The sequence below is a fragment of the Sphaeroforma arctica genome (genome assembly GCF_001186125.1).
Source record: "Sphaeroforma arctica JP610 unplaced genomic scaffold supercont1.513, whole genome shotgun sequence".
Taxonomy (NCBI): domain Eukaryota; class Ichthyosporea; order Ichthyophonida; genus Sphaeroforma; species Sphaeroforma arctica.
This window is the reverse complement of record NW_014040045.1, coordinates 12,985-27,361: the sequence shown is the minus strand read 5'-3', so window position 1 is coordinate 27,361 and position 14,377 is coordinate 12,985. Positions and strand designations below refer to the sequence as shown.

The 14,377-nt window shown below is 41.3% G+C and overlaps 4 protein-coding genes across 4 annotated transcripts in view; 1 reads left to right on the top strand and 3 right to left on the bottom strand.

The window, feature by feature from the left end:
- The window catches only part of SARC_06873 (hypothetical protein), a gene marked incomplete at both ends in the record, with an annotated part of 3,276 nt that extends 866 nt beyond the window's left edge, over positions 1 to 2,410 (bottom strand). The window contains 5 exons of the mRNA XM_014299206.1: positions 182 to 269; positions 832 to 1,062; positions 1,253 to 1,417; positions 1,741 to 1,813; positions 2,303 to 2,410. Of these exons, the coding sequence (XP_014154681.1) occupies positions 182 to 269; positions 832 to 1,062; positions 1,253 to 1,417; positions 1,741 to 1,813; positions 2,303 to 2,410 (665 nt within the window). The remainder of the gene's footprint in view (positions 1 to 181; positions 270 to 831; positions 1,063 to 1,252; positions 1,418 to 1,740; positions 1,814 to 2,302) is intronic.
- Positions 2,411 to 5,257: 2,847 nt separating this feature from the next.
- Positions 5,258 to 6,173, bottom strand: SARC_06872 (hypothetical protein). Its single transcript, XM_014299205.1, has one exon. The coding sequence runs from the start codon at positions 6,122 to 6,124 to the stop codon at positions 5,591 to 5,593; it is 534 nt and encodes a 177-aa protein (XP_014154680.1). The 5' UTR covers positions 6,125 to 6,173; the 3' UTR covers positions 5,258 to 5,590.
- A 1,058-nt stretch (positions 6,174 to 7,231) lies between these two features.
- On the top strand, positions 7,232 to 7,890 carry SARC_06871 (hypothetical protein). Its single transcript, XM_014299204.1, has one exon. The coding sequence runs from the start codon at positions 7,326 to 7,328 to the stop codon at positions 7,857 to 7,859; it is 534 nt and encodes a 177-aa protein (XP_014154679.1). The 5' UTR covers positions 7,232 to 7,325; the 3' UTR covers positions 7,860 to 7,890.
- A 2,437-nt stretch (positions 7,891 to 10,327) lies between these two features.
- Positions 10,328 to 13,685, bottom strand: SARC_06870 (hypothetical protein; the record flags this gene model as incomplete). Its single annotated transcript, XM_014299203.1, has 5 exons — positions 10,328 to 10,531; positions 10,943 to 11,103; positions 11,745 to 11,910; positions 13,073 to 13,154; positions 13,432 to 13,685. 5 exons carry the CDS (start codon positions 13,683 to 13,685, stop codon positions 10,328 to 10,330), a joined length of 867 nt encoding a protein of 288 aa, XP_014154678.1.
- Between the last annotated feature and the right edge of the window lie 692 nt (positions 13,686 to 14,377).

Below are 14,377 nucleotides of genomic sequence, written 5' to 3'. Positions count from 1 at the left end.
AGTCACTTTTTTTATTCATAGGCACATAGAAAACGCACTTCTTGATCAATAGCACACACACTAGACGAAACATAAGAAACAACCCCTGTTGCAACACGGCCTTCTGATAGGCGTAGCACAGCACCATGCACGCTCACGTGTATGTGACTGATAGTGACACCGGGCATAACCCACAACATACTTTCCATTATTAGCGGGCATAGTGTTAAGATGACATACTCTCAGAGGCCCTACGGATGTCTGGTTCACCATCCCCGGCATATGGAAGGCTGTGTGACCAATGTTGTATAGGTACCGTATAAGTGTCGTATAAATGTCGTAAAAGTACCGTATAAGTGTCGTATAAGTGTCGTATAAATGTCGTAAAAGTACCGTATAAGTGTCGTAAAAGTACCGTATAAGTGTCCTATAAGTGTCGTATAAGTGTGAGAAGGTCTAGCTGAGAAAGTACACAGGGCAAGCTGAAACAGACAAAATATGAACTGCAATAGGGCCAATATTGAAGGGTGTGTACAAGTGGCGTATAAATGTACCGGCAGTCGAGTAAGAAAGAACTCAGAGCACGCTGAAACAGATAATACATTGACATGGAGTATGTATTCGCATGCAACTAGAACTACAACCGACAGTCTATGAGCCTGAGTTATTTGGAGCAAATTGAAATAAGATACGCCCACTGGGACAGCAGACGGAGAGCGTACTATTCGGTAAAATAAAAGCTCAACGTATTCATATCTCAGAGTCTGGAGGTCCAACACAAGCACCTGAGCAACCAGCTCCAGAGAGAGTATATGATAAAGTGTATGTGAACCAAGGGTGTATGTAATCCACCTCTATAGCATGGACTATGCTTTTCCAAGCGTGCGTCTGTAGATACACCCATCTCTAACCCTAGCATACACGCATTCAGTGAGTATACATCCCTTCGCCACATTCCCACATTTGCAGGATCGGCACCCTTTGCCACATCCATAGCTCTTAACGCGTAGAAGGCAGCATCCAGTGCTCGTTGGTTCAGATGTCCATAGTACCAATCCATGGTTTCGTGATCGTGCAGACTCCCTTATAATTTAGTGTAGTAAACTGATTTAGCAATCTATGTGCCCCATTCATTGAGAATAACCTTGTTAAATACCACACTCATACATCCTTCCATTGAATAGGGACAACCCCGGTAGAAAACTACTCACACATCCATCCTATCTAACGTAGTATAAACATGGTAGATGGTACGCTCATGCACCATACATACCCGTCGATACACCGCCCCATTCATTGAGGACAAATTCGCTGTTGTTGGCCATGTAGGTGTGATCGTCTTCCAGGTAAGGGTTGTAGAGAATATATACCGGGAATGGGTAGACGTACGAGGAGCCCTCCATGCGACGGTCGCCATCGGTAAGGAACATTTTCAGCTCTATTCACCGAGAAGTATAAGTACGACAGGTCGAACGGAAGTCGATTGCATTAGAAACGGAACGCTGCGTCATGTATATATAGACGACGATGGTGATGAAAGTATAAACGACGGAAAGAACACACTAGCAACGATTTGCATCATGTACGCCGTTTTGTATCAACTGTTCTGTCGCCTTCCTCACACAAAGTATAAGCCTGAAAAGGAACTGAGGCTCCGACCTCAAGAGATTCCGAGGACAGTGTGGATAGTCCACTAACCCCGAGCACATGAACGAGCTGTGTTAAACCCAAGAAATGGCCCAGTCAGCCTATAGAACATACCGTCATACTTCCGGATTGGTGCGGCTTTGTCGGCGCTGACTTCTACTGAGTACGTCTGATCCTGTCCTTCCACCTGATGCGTAGACATGGGTTAATAGGTATCGGGTAGTACATCGCTAACCCCAGAGATGAGACTATGGGAACTAGACTCGAATGAATCAGTTGGTAAGTAGTAAGAGGTACTGCACCGGATAGCAACGGTAGCTTCACGGGTTGGTCACTGCTGAGGTTGCAGAGCTGCCGTACACAGCCCTAACCTACACATGCTTGCCCCAACTCTATATCAGGGTATATATATTGTGGAACCAGTGGTAGCTAGAGGGCTGCCTCTGCATACAAGTTGTGTGCACATAGCAATACAATAAGCCTTTAGGAGAATTTGCCATATCAGATATTCCAAGGCGAGGCGAGGCAAGGCAGAGAATCATTCAGCTCGCATACTCATCGGTATATACATATAACATAACGAGTATCATGAAGAGTGACGGTTGAGTTGTACCGTGATGTACGTTTTGGGTGATGTATTTACCAACATGTACAGTTCGCACTCAGAATCCTATACCTTGCCAGTTATATTTGTCTGGAAGTCATTACACTTGCCACCAGTAGTCTCGTCACATATCTCCAACTTCAGTGCAGTAGGATACAGTGGCGCCTCATCCACTTCCATATGCAGAGTGAACGGTTGACCTCTAGTGTATTCAATCCACATAGGGCGGACATAGTGGTTAGAACTGAGATACAATCACTCACAAAAACAAAATTATCATACAGGCATTACTTTCGATCACAGCAGTATGTATCTTATGAATACTCAATTGAGTATAGTAAAGTTAGCTACCCACAGCCCACACATGAAGGCATCTAAATAATCTCACGTACTTGTGACTCTATAAACTGATTAAGCTCTTAAGTCACTATCCATAGTAGCAACGTCCCTTTGCTAACTCCAGTACAGAGTCAAAACTTTATCACTTGTACCCTCATGCATTAAAAGTTGACCATACGATACACCTGTGCCTAATTCAATCAGTTAAGACAAATTGGTAACTCTTGTCAATGGTCAGATGGAAATCGCCCATTAACTAATATACCCCCGAGATAGACCGGCTAACTACACACACCTGCGGACTACAAAGCCCAGATCTACACGATACGCATCCGTGTGGTGCTCAATCGTTGAAATTTCGTCAACTTGAATGCCGGTCACCTGCACGCGAATGAGTGTAGATAAGTTGATTTGTTTTCATGTGTTTAGGCAGATCAGTAAGAATCACAAGATATCTAATCCAAAAAATGTCTGAATACCAGAGCTTATACACATTGATTGCACTTTGGCAATTTGTTAGGCAGCTTAGATAGAGGACCAATATATCTAGTATAACTTTGTGATCCTACTTCTTTATGTTCGCATACGCGTACTATCAAATTGGCGCTCGATGTAGACGATACTACGCTTGTACCTTGCCTAAATAGCATGACCTCTGAATGCTTGTATAATTATAATGTCGCTTGCATAATGAACTGAAGACAATAAACTAAACTGTATTATCGTGGAAATTCTAAGATCTCTTTGAACAAACCATACTACTGTGTGAAAGCAATGGTGGGTGCATAAGTCTGTATAGACTCAAAGACTAGATTCGATGAGAAGCGATGATTTTTCAACACTACTTTAGTTCTAAGAAAGGTACAATATACTTGCTAACGCACGTTTGGAACTGGATAGGAGCTAGAACAATCCATCTGCTTATTTTATCCTTTGTACGCATAAGGAGCTACATACAAACAGACATTGTATATTTGCTTCGCTAAGTTGGGCGACTATTTGAGCCTCGACAGAGACGATTAGGCTCTCAGACTATTCAATTCTCGACATTTACTTCAGAGATATTAGATTATGTTCGAATGCCGTGAATTATGCACCTGCTAATTAACTATACTAAAATCAGCATATTTGGGAACATCCCATATATTTCACTACGGGTATTTTACCGAGAGCACTGTGCATTCAAGAGCAAGCCATACAACCTACGCCATAAGGGATAAATTCTGCACATGAGTGGATACATATAGTGTATGAAATAATCGTATCGTGGGCCATTTAGCGGGAACTACAGCTGAGCAGCTGGTTATAGCGGCGACGACCGCGAGATGAACTTTCATCTCGAGATAACAAGTGTTGCTTTATCGATACAAGTGTTCCACTTTCTAATCCAACTATGGACCACTGTAAACCCCGAATTGTGCCCCCTATATACGCGTCCACTGGCTATATTTTATGTAAATGTCACTTAGATATATGTACATGCGATAAGCAATGAAGCTTAAGCATGTCATAAGTACACGTACACATAGCGGACAGCTTTGTATCGCAGAGGCTCTAAATATGCATCTATTCTGAGGAATATTTTATTGCCAAAAAAAGAAGTTTGGCTTAGATACTACCATAAAAGGGGTTAAATTGCACTTGGCGGTTTGCCGTTTTCTATTTTTATATATATATTGTTTTTGCTTCTTAAAAAAAACAAAAACAAAATACCACAGAAAGGTTAAAAGCCCTCCCTTCCTTGTTTCTCACTTTTCTTTTCATAAATTATTAGAGCATAGTTATGTATGTACATGGTTGGTCTTTTTATATAACAAAATAGGTACAACAAAATCAGGATTGTATTGTCATTTTTATAAAAACAAAATAAAAAAGGGTTGTTGTTCTTTTAAATTTTTTAAATAACTTGTTATATTTTTGATTTTTTTTTTTAAACAACATTTTGTTTTTTGTTTTAAAAGTATAATAAAAAAATACACGGAACATGAGGATTGAGGACTACGATCAGAAATCGTTGCTGATCGTAAAACTGTTGAATTTATATTATTTGGAGGCTATGTTGTTAAAATCTACAACTATAAATATTTAGTGGACAAAATCGCGCCCCCATGTTTCTCTTATGTAGAACGCTATGTATTATGTTGGGATTGAGCTGGACTTGTAGATTAGACCTTGCATTGACTTTAGGTACAAATTGTATTTCAGATTTGAATCCACTGCGATATAGCCCATATGAATGTATGGTTATGTAGGTCTGTATTGTCAACGTCTTGATATCATATATAAAATTAAACAGATGTAGGAAAGATACTCTTGTCCCTGAAAATTATTATGACAACCATGATAGTGAGCAATTTAGAATGTCCTCCGACACCTGGTGTCCCAATGTTCAAGGAGTCCATACGAATGATATGAGCTTTATCAGCGGATATGATTTTATGTTAGCACCTCTGTGCATTTGGAAATCAAGCTATCCATTATTTGGTGAGTACTATATGTTTACTTTTAGCTGTGCCTGGTTAACCCCTTGCGGAAGCTGGAAATGCTCAATTGTAAAACTGAACAAATTGATTCGGATGAGCTCCTGCTATCGCATACAATTCAAATTACCAATAAATTATTGGCGAAGTGTCGAGGATATGATGTGTACTGCTATGATGGGACAAAGAAGATTGCAACAATGCTAAGTATTCAGAATGTAATTTATTTTTGGAAATGTGAAATTGTAGTTAAAAATGCTAATACTTATATTCACATTGTTCATTTCCTTCGACACCTTTATCGCTATGAAGTTGTCGGAGATGACACACGCCATCACAAACATGTGTATATACTACTCTAGATGAGCACTTACGATTGTAGTATTCGATATGGGATCATTCCCAGCACTATGCAAATGGCTGCCTCCGGACCTTCAAAGTGCATCATATCAGGTTATTCAGAACACTAACATGAAAAACAGTATCAATCTTAAACAGTAGAAATTTAACTACATTCGATCTTATAGTTTTAAAATATATCTTATGCCTTCAGATCGGCATCGCGTTCGTTTCGGCTGTAATGATGCACGCCAGTCAGTGCTGTTGCCACCCCCGATAGGGGTACAGCTACGATGTTCACGATATATGCCGATCCAATAGATGATGTACCGACTGGATAAGACCAGGAATAATAGAAGCCCATGGTTAAAATTGTAGCAAGTATGCAGGCGCCCTGAAGAAACATCAAAAGTCCGGTAAAGGGCCCCGCAAGATTTATGCAGCAGCACGCGAATATGATGTTGAACACCATCACAATGAGTGCGAGCAATCCTACAATGATCGATGCCACCAGTAGACCAAACATGGCTTGTTCTGTACTGTTGCTCAGCGTATCGAGAGAAAAGTCATTACAATAAGACTGACCGTCTAGATTTGCTGTAGAGTTGCACGCGGTGGCGATACCTACGTTGACGGTACCTGTCCACCACTCAGTACTAAAGATTCCGAAGAATGCAGCGAAGGTGCTGTATGAGGTGAGAACGGCTGCAATTACGATAGCGATGAATCGGCACATGTTGTTCGATTTAAATTTGATTGTTGTTTTTGATATATTTATTCGATTTGCTTGCGTTTAAATACGCCTACAAGAGGTTTATACAGATATCAGCCTTTATTCGACCTAGAGCACGAAACCGGAAACGTAAATATAATACTTATAAATGCTCTGCGATTCGGGATTCCATGACTCATCGAATATGTACACATCTGCATTTATTATAATTTTCTACCCCATCTTACTCTGGAGTACTCATTATTTCGATAAAAATATTAATCAGTCTTGCTCATGTATCAAGAGCAGAAAGACGAAGTCTATGTAGCCTGTTGGCTCTTTTTATGGGTTATTATTTTAATATGTACCCCATCCATATATTTTATTATTTCAATTTTCATCGCCGAATGACATATATGAGTCATCAAGTCATGTATAATTTTTTTTAAATTACATACTATATTTTACTGAGACTCGTCTGAGAGTCTGAGACTCCTAGAAATATCAGCTTTTCCTATTATATTTAATTATTTATACATATAAAATACATTTCAGGTCATCTGCAGTTCTAATTAAAAATTCGAAATCGGGTCAGAATGTCAATTGTCAGATACACCACTTCGTGTGAGAACTTGGCACATATGTACGAAAACCGATTTTTAGAACCGATTTTTTTGCAGCAGACCCTAAAAACTCATACATATTTAGCCTTCTAAAAGTAGTCAGTTGACAATGTGACATATGTCATATTTCAATGATTTTTAAAAACAATAACAAATTGCCATAGGGTGCCGTGGGCCCGTGGCTGCCTGGCTGGTGGCATATTTATTTACATACATATTACTTCCCGCACACTAAATATTCTATATTGAAGATTGATTGTTTTCTATATAAATATAGCGTACTCCAAGCTCCAGAGTAAAGATGGGGTATAATATATACAGGTTCGGTACATAGCCTTAAGACTTTTAGTCCTTTACTACCTTTAGGCTCTGGAGAGGAGTAGAGGCTATAGTCTATACTCTATACTAACGTCATAATTACACCAACACACTCGATGAGTCATTGAATCACAGAAAATGTGACGGTATTTAAATACGTTTCTGGTTTCGTGGTCTTTAAATCGAGTGAAGGCTATTGAACTGTAGTCTTGTAAATAGATACTTAAACGCAAGCAAATCGAATAAATATATCAAAAACAACAATCAAATTTAAATCGAACAACATGTGCCGATTCATCGCTATCGTAATTGCAGCCGTTCTCACCTCATACAGCACCTTCGCTGCATTCTTCGGAATCTTTAGTACTGAGTGGTGGACAGGTGCCGTCAACGTAGGTATCGCCACCGCGTGCAACTCTACAGCAAATCTAGACGGTCAGTCTTATTGTAATGACTTTTCTCTCGATACGCTGAGCAACAGTACAGAACAAGCCATGTTTGGTCTACTAGTGGCATCGATCATTGTAGGATTGCTCGCACTCATTGTGATGGTGTTCAACATCATATTCGCGTGCTGCTGCATAAATCTTGCGGGGCCCTTTACCGGACTTTTGGTGTTTCTTCAGGGCGCCTGCATACTCGCTACAATTTTGACTATGGGCTTCTATTACTCCTGGTCTTATCCGGCTGGCACATCATCTATTGGAGCGGCATATATCGTAAACATCGTAGCTGTACCTCTATCGTGGGTTGCAACAGCACTGACCGGCGTGCACCATTATAGTCAAAATGGGCGCGATGAAGAAATCAAAGCTTAAAACACTTGTGATAAAAAAATATGAATAAGGATTGTATATATTCTCATTCGTATTCTGTGACTATGTTTCTGTATACTATGGCGCAATGAATTACCCTGGCATCTTCGCCCTTTTCATGCGGCAGTCGTGCATTGATATTTCCACATACACGTAATCTCTATTCGCTATACATCCTCGTATTTTTAGTTCGCAGTATTCTCTTAAATGGTTCATCCCAATCATGCTTTGCTTTTTGTTAATGTCTTATTAACAATCGGGAACTCGTTGTCGTGGCACACACATATTTCTTTTATTATCAGCCTCGTTGAGCCTAGCGATAGTTTCCTATTTGGTAAACAAATGGCAGTGCCTTCACGGCAAAGCTCATCTAAGGAAAGCGCGAGACACTCAGCTAGGGCTTCAATAGTTGATTACAATTATCTTTGTATCTGCAAATTGTTTCACATGAGTGCAAGGGTATACTATTTTTAAGGCATGGTTTTCTTGCCAGGCAATTGTATGGATACCGGTTTGTACCGACCACATAGCTTCTTGGGTGGCCTGGATTATTTATCGAATTATTATGAAGTATTCAAAATTTTCAGCTAGGCGTAGTGTCGGCAATTTTTATCCTTGTACCCCACGCCAACATATTTTTTTGACCTAAAAGCACAAATGTCGGCTTTATAAATGGCAATGGCAGAACAAAAAACCGCCACCAAGCGGGTATCATCGCAGTGGAAAGGGTATGAAACATCCAAAAGCGTGACACGTGATATCAGAACTAAACTACCTAATTTTCGGACTGTAGCACTACAGAATTCTAACTATATTTTAACCGACAGAATGGTAGCATGGCAATGCGGCGTGGTTCACTGCCTGATATCTTCATTGCGAGCGGGCTGCTGTTTCCCAGAATATTATCATTTAGAACATGAACCTTTAACATTCGAGCCCTCGCCAGGACAAAATCCAAACTTTGTGCAAAAGGAATTGGTTGTCTCATCTCTAAATCTCTTGTTATCGAGCTGCTTAGCTAAACCCTAATCAGTGATACTTAATGGAAAATACCTCGAATCTCATCGGGAAGCGGTCGATAGCTGGGTTAGAACCCCTTACGAATTATACATCACCAATATGTTTGTGATATGTTGAAGACCCATATCATAGCGCGCTCTACATCATTATCCATACTATTTGAATATGGCGTTCAATGAGATTGTGCTTGTACTAGTGATAGGTGTCTAGATAAATGTCCGCGCGATCTGGAATAGACACGTAGCCTGCTTGCTTAATACGTTAAACGGAGTTTGCAATAGTGCAATCGCGTCTTCACTTGCCAATTCCTTTATTGCTATTGAACACAAATCATTTGGCGGTGTACGCCCGACTGTATCAAATGCGGAAGCTGCACCTTGGCTCACGGTATGGTTTAGAAGCAGTGGCTTTTGAAGGTCATGGCGCCCGTATAGTTTCGACTGAGGAATAATTATACTCCCACTTGCAACCGAGAAAGCGGGGCGCCTATCACCCTACCAGTCTTGAACTCCATTTGCGGTCGAAATATAGCGTATCTTTTCACAACATACGAGTCAACCTACCAGACCTGCCCAAAAAGAGTATGAGGCGTGATGTACATTCGAATTCAGGCCAGGAATAAAATGGGGATCGTTTTACACGCGCACCCTCCTCGCGAATTTTCTTCACGCATTTCCTCAACTATTCGTACTCATTGCTAAGCACTATGAAGAAACGATGTCCACGTCACAGTCCTCCTCCCCCTCCTCCTTCCCGGCCCCCGAAGACAGTTTGTGCCAACAGGTTCGCTGGTACAACGGCGCGAATAACAAGTAGGCCGCACAGCTGAAGGGGCGGCTTTGCAGTGTATCCCAACACCTGACAGGCCACCCCAACAGGATTACCACTTTCACCTGTATGTAGGGTGTTGAGAATAAATCTGATTGAAGGTCGGGGTGGACGAGACCCGTGCAGCATCCATAAGAGGACGAGGGGCTGTTGTGAGACAGATAATGACATGTTTCGATAACCGTCGAACTGCACACAGGACAATTTTGATCTGTTTAAAAACGTGGGTTTTTTTCCGGCTGATGTAGCCATAGGGAGTGGCAGATGTCCCACTCGCTTTGTATGGGGCGCGGCATCGCATAAAAAAAAACGAATTCCGAACTTTGCATCATGTGGGATCGAACCTTCGAATTAAACGCAGTTCAAAGCATCGATACATGGTGTCCGCGAGGCTACGGCGTGGTGCACCTTTGTCTCACCACACATATGGTGGCTCATATACAAGCGTAAGTGTATCTGTACCATGAACCTGCATGTGTGTGCTCGCATTCAGCTTGCCTTACACCTGCGCGAGCTTATTCAGAGTGGCCTAGTATTGCATTATTTTATTTGGCGCGTTCTCATGCCAATGTTGGTATCAACTACATTGTTGGTATATTTGAGTGGCATGCTAAGGGACCTCTTCAGGGCGGGTCGTGAGCTGCATGCCCTTGTTCTGAGTCCCATTTGATTTTGCGAGCTAGCATTGCCTCGAAGGATTCTCCGTAGTGCTCATCTACCATCTGTTCTATCTCCTTGTCACTCATGTCTTTGATCTCCATCATGAAAGTCATAATGTCCTGTTGGCGTGTGACAGGTGGAGTTGGATCAGTGTGAGACTGTGGGTACTGAAAAACAAGTGCATACAGAAGTACTTGGCAACACAATAGCCATCGACGCCATCCATAGACGTGTACACATTCAAGCACGGCCTATTCTGTGCACGGCACTGTACTAACTAAATACGTAGACCGGGATCTCAGTGCATCATCGACAGCCAACCATTCGTGTTTACCGACGTAGAGAGTATCAAGCCTCAGACCCCAGCCGTACAATGCTAAGAAGAACAACCCCTACAATCCCAGCCTAACTCCACTACATAAACGTGACTTTCAACACATGCCATGCAGTCTCCGAATACACCCCCAAGTATGCACACATTTATATCCATATATATAGTATATTCGAGTTATATATATATATATTATAAGTATATATATATACATATATATATATATATATATCAGCCTACGAAGTACCATGAGTACCTTGCGTTTCGTGCCCGCGATTTTCTCCAAGAGATCGCGTGTCATTTGGCTAGGCTGACCTCCCCTGCGGATTACATAATCTGTATTGGGCAGTTGATACTGCCTTGTTTTAGTCTCCTTGTTGTACAACACCTTCACTGTCTTCCCATCACCTGAAGAATACAGACCAGATACAATTAGCCATTAGAACCAGGCAGCCGCTTCGTCTACATATATGCACAGTATCGTATAAATAATATTCGGGGTAGAATAGGCAACTGATAAAGTCATGCTTCTTCCGGTTGTAGAATCTTCCCATTCCGTTGTCATCTTCTGAAAGGATACAGACCAGATTCAAACAGCCTTCAGAAACAGGCGAAGTATCTCATAGATTGCGGTGAAATTGGAATAACAGGTTGATGATACCCTGCATTTAGGTTCTTTGAGTAGCGCTCCACTCTGTGCGTGATTGCTAAGCCTATAGGTAGTACGACCAAGCCTAAATATAGTACGACCAAGCCTATAGATAGTACGACCAAGCCTATAGATAGTACGACTAAGCCTATAGATAGTACGACCAAGCCTGTAGATAGTACGACCAAGCCATAGTACGACTTAGCCTATAAATGACACCCTGATGTTGCACTTAGATATGAAAAATTTCATTCCTTGTGGACAAGGAAAGCCATATAAAAAACATATGCCACTTCCTCTGTTGTCTCCCATCGTCTGGACACACCGAGTAAACCTAAGACCCTGCATCCCCAACCCCAAAACCTCCAGAACCCTGCCCAGTTGTAGTCCGATTACTCACCGCTTTTGTGTCGCTTTGCCCTGGGTACCCCTGTGTATTCCACGGCGTTCTCGTCCAATAGCAACTCTGCTAGCTCAGCGTCGTGCTTCTGTGCTTCGGAGAGCTTTCCTGTTTGCAAATCCACTATGGCTGTGTCTACCTCGTAGCCATCGGGGAGTTCTTGTACCTACATACAATTGCGCATGGGATTAATAACAAGTGGACTACTCAAGAGCGAGCACGTTACCAAGCAATAGTTGGGTGCGAAAGTTAGAGTAATGAACAACTCATAGAGACGACTCATAGTCTTCATGAACATAGTAATATACGATTTATTTCCTTAAGAACAAGGTAATATACGACTTATAGTATTAAGAACATAGTAGTATATGACTGATAGGCTTAAAGACATAGTGATATACAACTCATAGTCTGAAGAACATAGTCATATACAACTCATAGTCTTAAGAACATAGTCATATACGACTCATAGTCTGAAGTACAAAGTAATATACGACTCATAAGTCTTAAAAGCATGCTAACATACGACTCATAAGTCTTAAAATCATGCTAACATACGACTCAAAGTCTTCCAGCAAACGAATGCCAATATTAAGATCAATCAAAATCGGGTTGAGCACGGCACAAACACGATACAAACTATAAATGATATCTCAACTGAGTATCCAGAACGACCCAACGTTGAAAGCGAGCCCGCGATACGCACAACGAACCCAATCACACGTCACGTTTTTACTGTCCAGACATGACACAACGATTACATCGAAATGTTATACATATAAGGCAAAGCAGAAGTGGTCCAGACACGACACAAACGAGTACATTGAAAGATTAAACAAATAAAGCAAATCAGAAGTGGTCCCAGGTCGCTCTGGGAACGAAGTGCACTTTGATCACGTACACAACTTTCGTACATATATTTGCAAACAGAACAAATGTTAGTCCCGATATCCAAATCAAATACCAGAAACGGCGCCAAATCAAGCGAATGGACGCCACTGATGAGACCAATCACACGTTGGCCATGGTCAATCCGGACGAGACATAGGCGAAAGTTAAATTAAATATGGGCAACGACACTCAAATGAGGAACAAACTCATGGCCCTCTTGCGACCAACTACGTTTTAATGACGTACAAGACAGACATGACAAGCAATATCCCATGAACAATCGCTGAACAGACAACAACTATTAGGGAGCCATGGTATAAACGACTCTTCGTTAGCAATCTCATATACTTGACTCTATTTGAGACAGTGGTAAATGTATGAAATTATGTACTAAATTATATATATATTCCCAAATTGCTGTGTGGCTAGATAGATACCTTGGGATCTGATAGGCTGTCCACCTCGTCATCTTCATCGAAATCCTCAATCTCCTCTTCGTTGCTGTACGATTTGTCATCCCTGCGAGCACAATGAATAAGTTTACCACGCCTAAACGCAGTCTAGTGGCTTTACCTGCCCATCCTAAACCGTTTTCAGCATTCCATAGACATCGTAGTCAGCTCCGTCTATCTAGCCCAAATGTATACAAACACGTACGTCAATGTACACTACTATACATACATAAACACTTCGTTATGATACACTCATCTATCATTTGCCGTAAATCGGGACCCATACACTCCGCTGCATATCCAACACTATACAACCCCAACTCCAAACTCCCACTCCCACTCACCCGCCATCAACCGGCTTCAACTCCTCATACACCTCGTAGCCGTCCTCGTCCAGTCCCTTTTCGGAGTCTACTCGGGCGCACCGTTCCATGATGGTCTTGTTGAGGTCCACCAGTAAGGTGTGGTCCAACATATTGGCCAGTCCAAACAGCTCGCCTTCGCGGGCCTGGTCGCCTTGCACCGCCTCGTACCTACCAACTCCTTTTTTGGAGTTCTCGCCGCCCAGCGCTATAGCCGCCTGTGCAGGTGTGTGCATATGTAGACAAGATAGGGTGTGTGTGGGGAAGGGGTCTCAGAAATTGTATGATTCGATTAGAATATAGGAAACCTTTGACGGGTTCCGGTTAACGATCCCCACGGACACATATATATATATATATATATATATATATATATATATGATATATATATACTACTATTATATATATATATATATATATATATATATATATAGATATATAGATATATAGATATATATATATATATTCAAGTGTATGCAGATATGTATGCAGGTATTTATTGTGCCATGCCACAACCTGCACTTCTTCAGTTGACAGGTATATATACAATTTGTAATTCAATTATACACACATATGTAAGTATGTTTATATGTAAGTAAGTTTGTAAGTATTTGCAATTCTTCCCACTACCTGCGTTGTCATGCACAGCTGTGTGATCGCTATAACATAAGTACCACAGCCTATCGGTCCGATTGGCGATGAAGAGATTGAGCGTGTGCGAAGAATAGCACTCAGGAAACCCTAAACCCTATAATAACACCCAACAGACCCCTCATCTCAACAGAGGACACCCCAGGCAACACGGATAGGCGCATAGGGCTGAAACTTGAGGCGTGATGTCTACTGATGTTCGAACTACAAAGCACATCAATACTTACATGTATATATATACATATAAACATATATATATATATATATATAAATATAT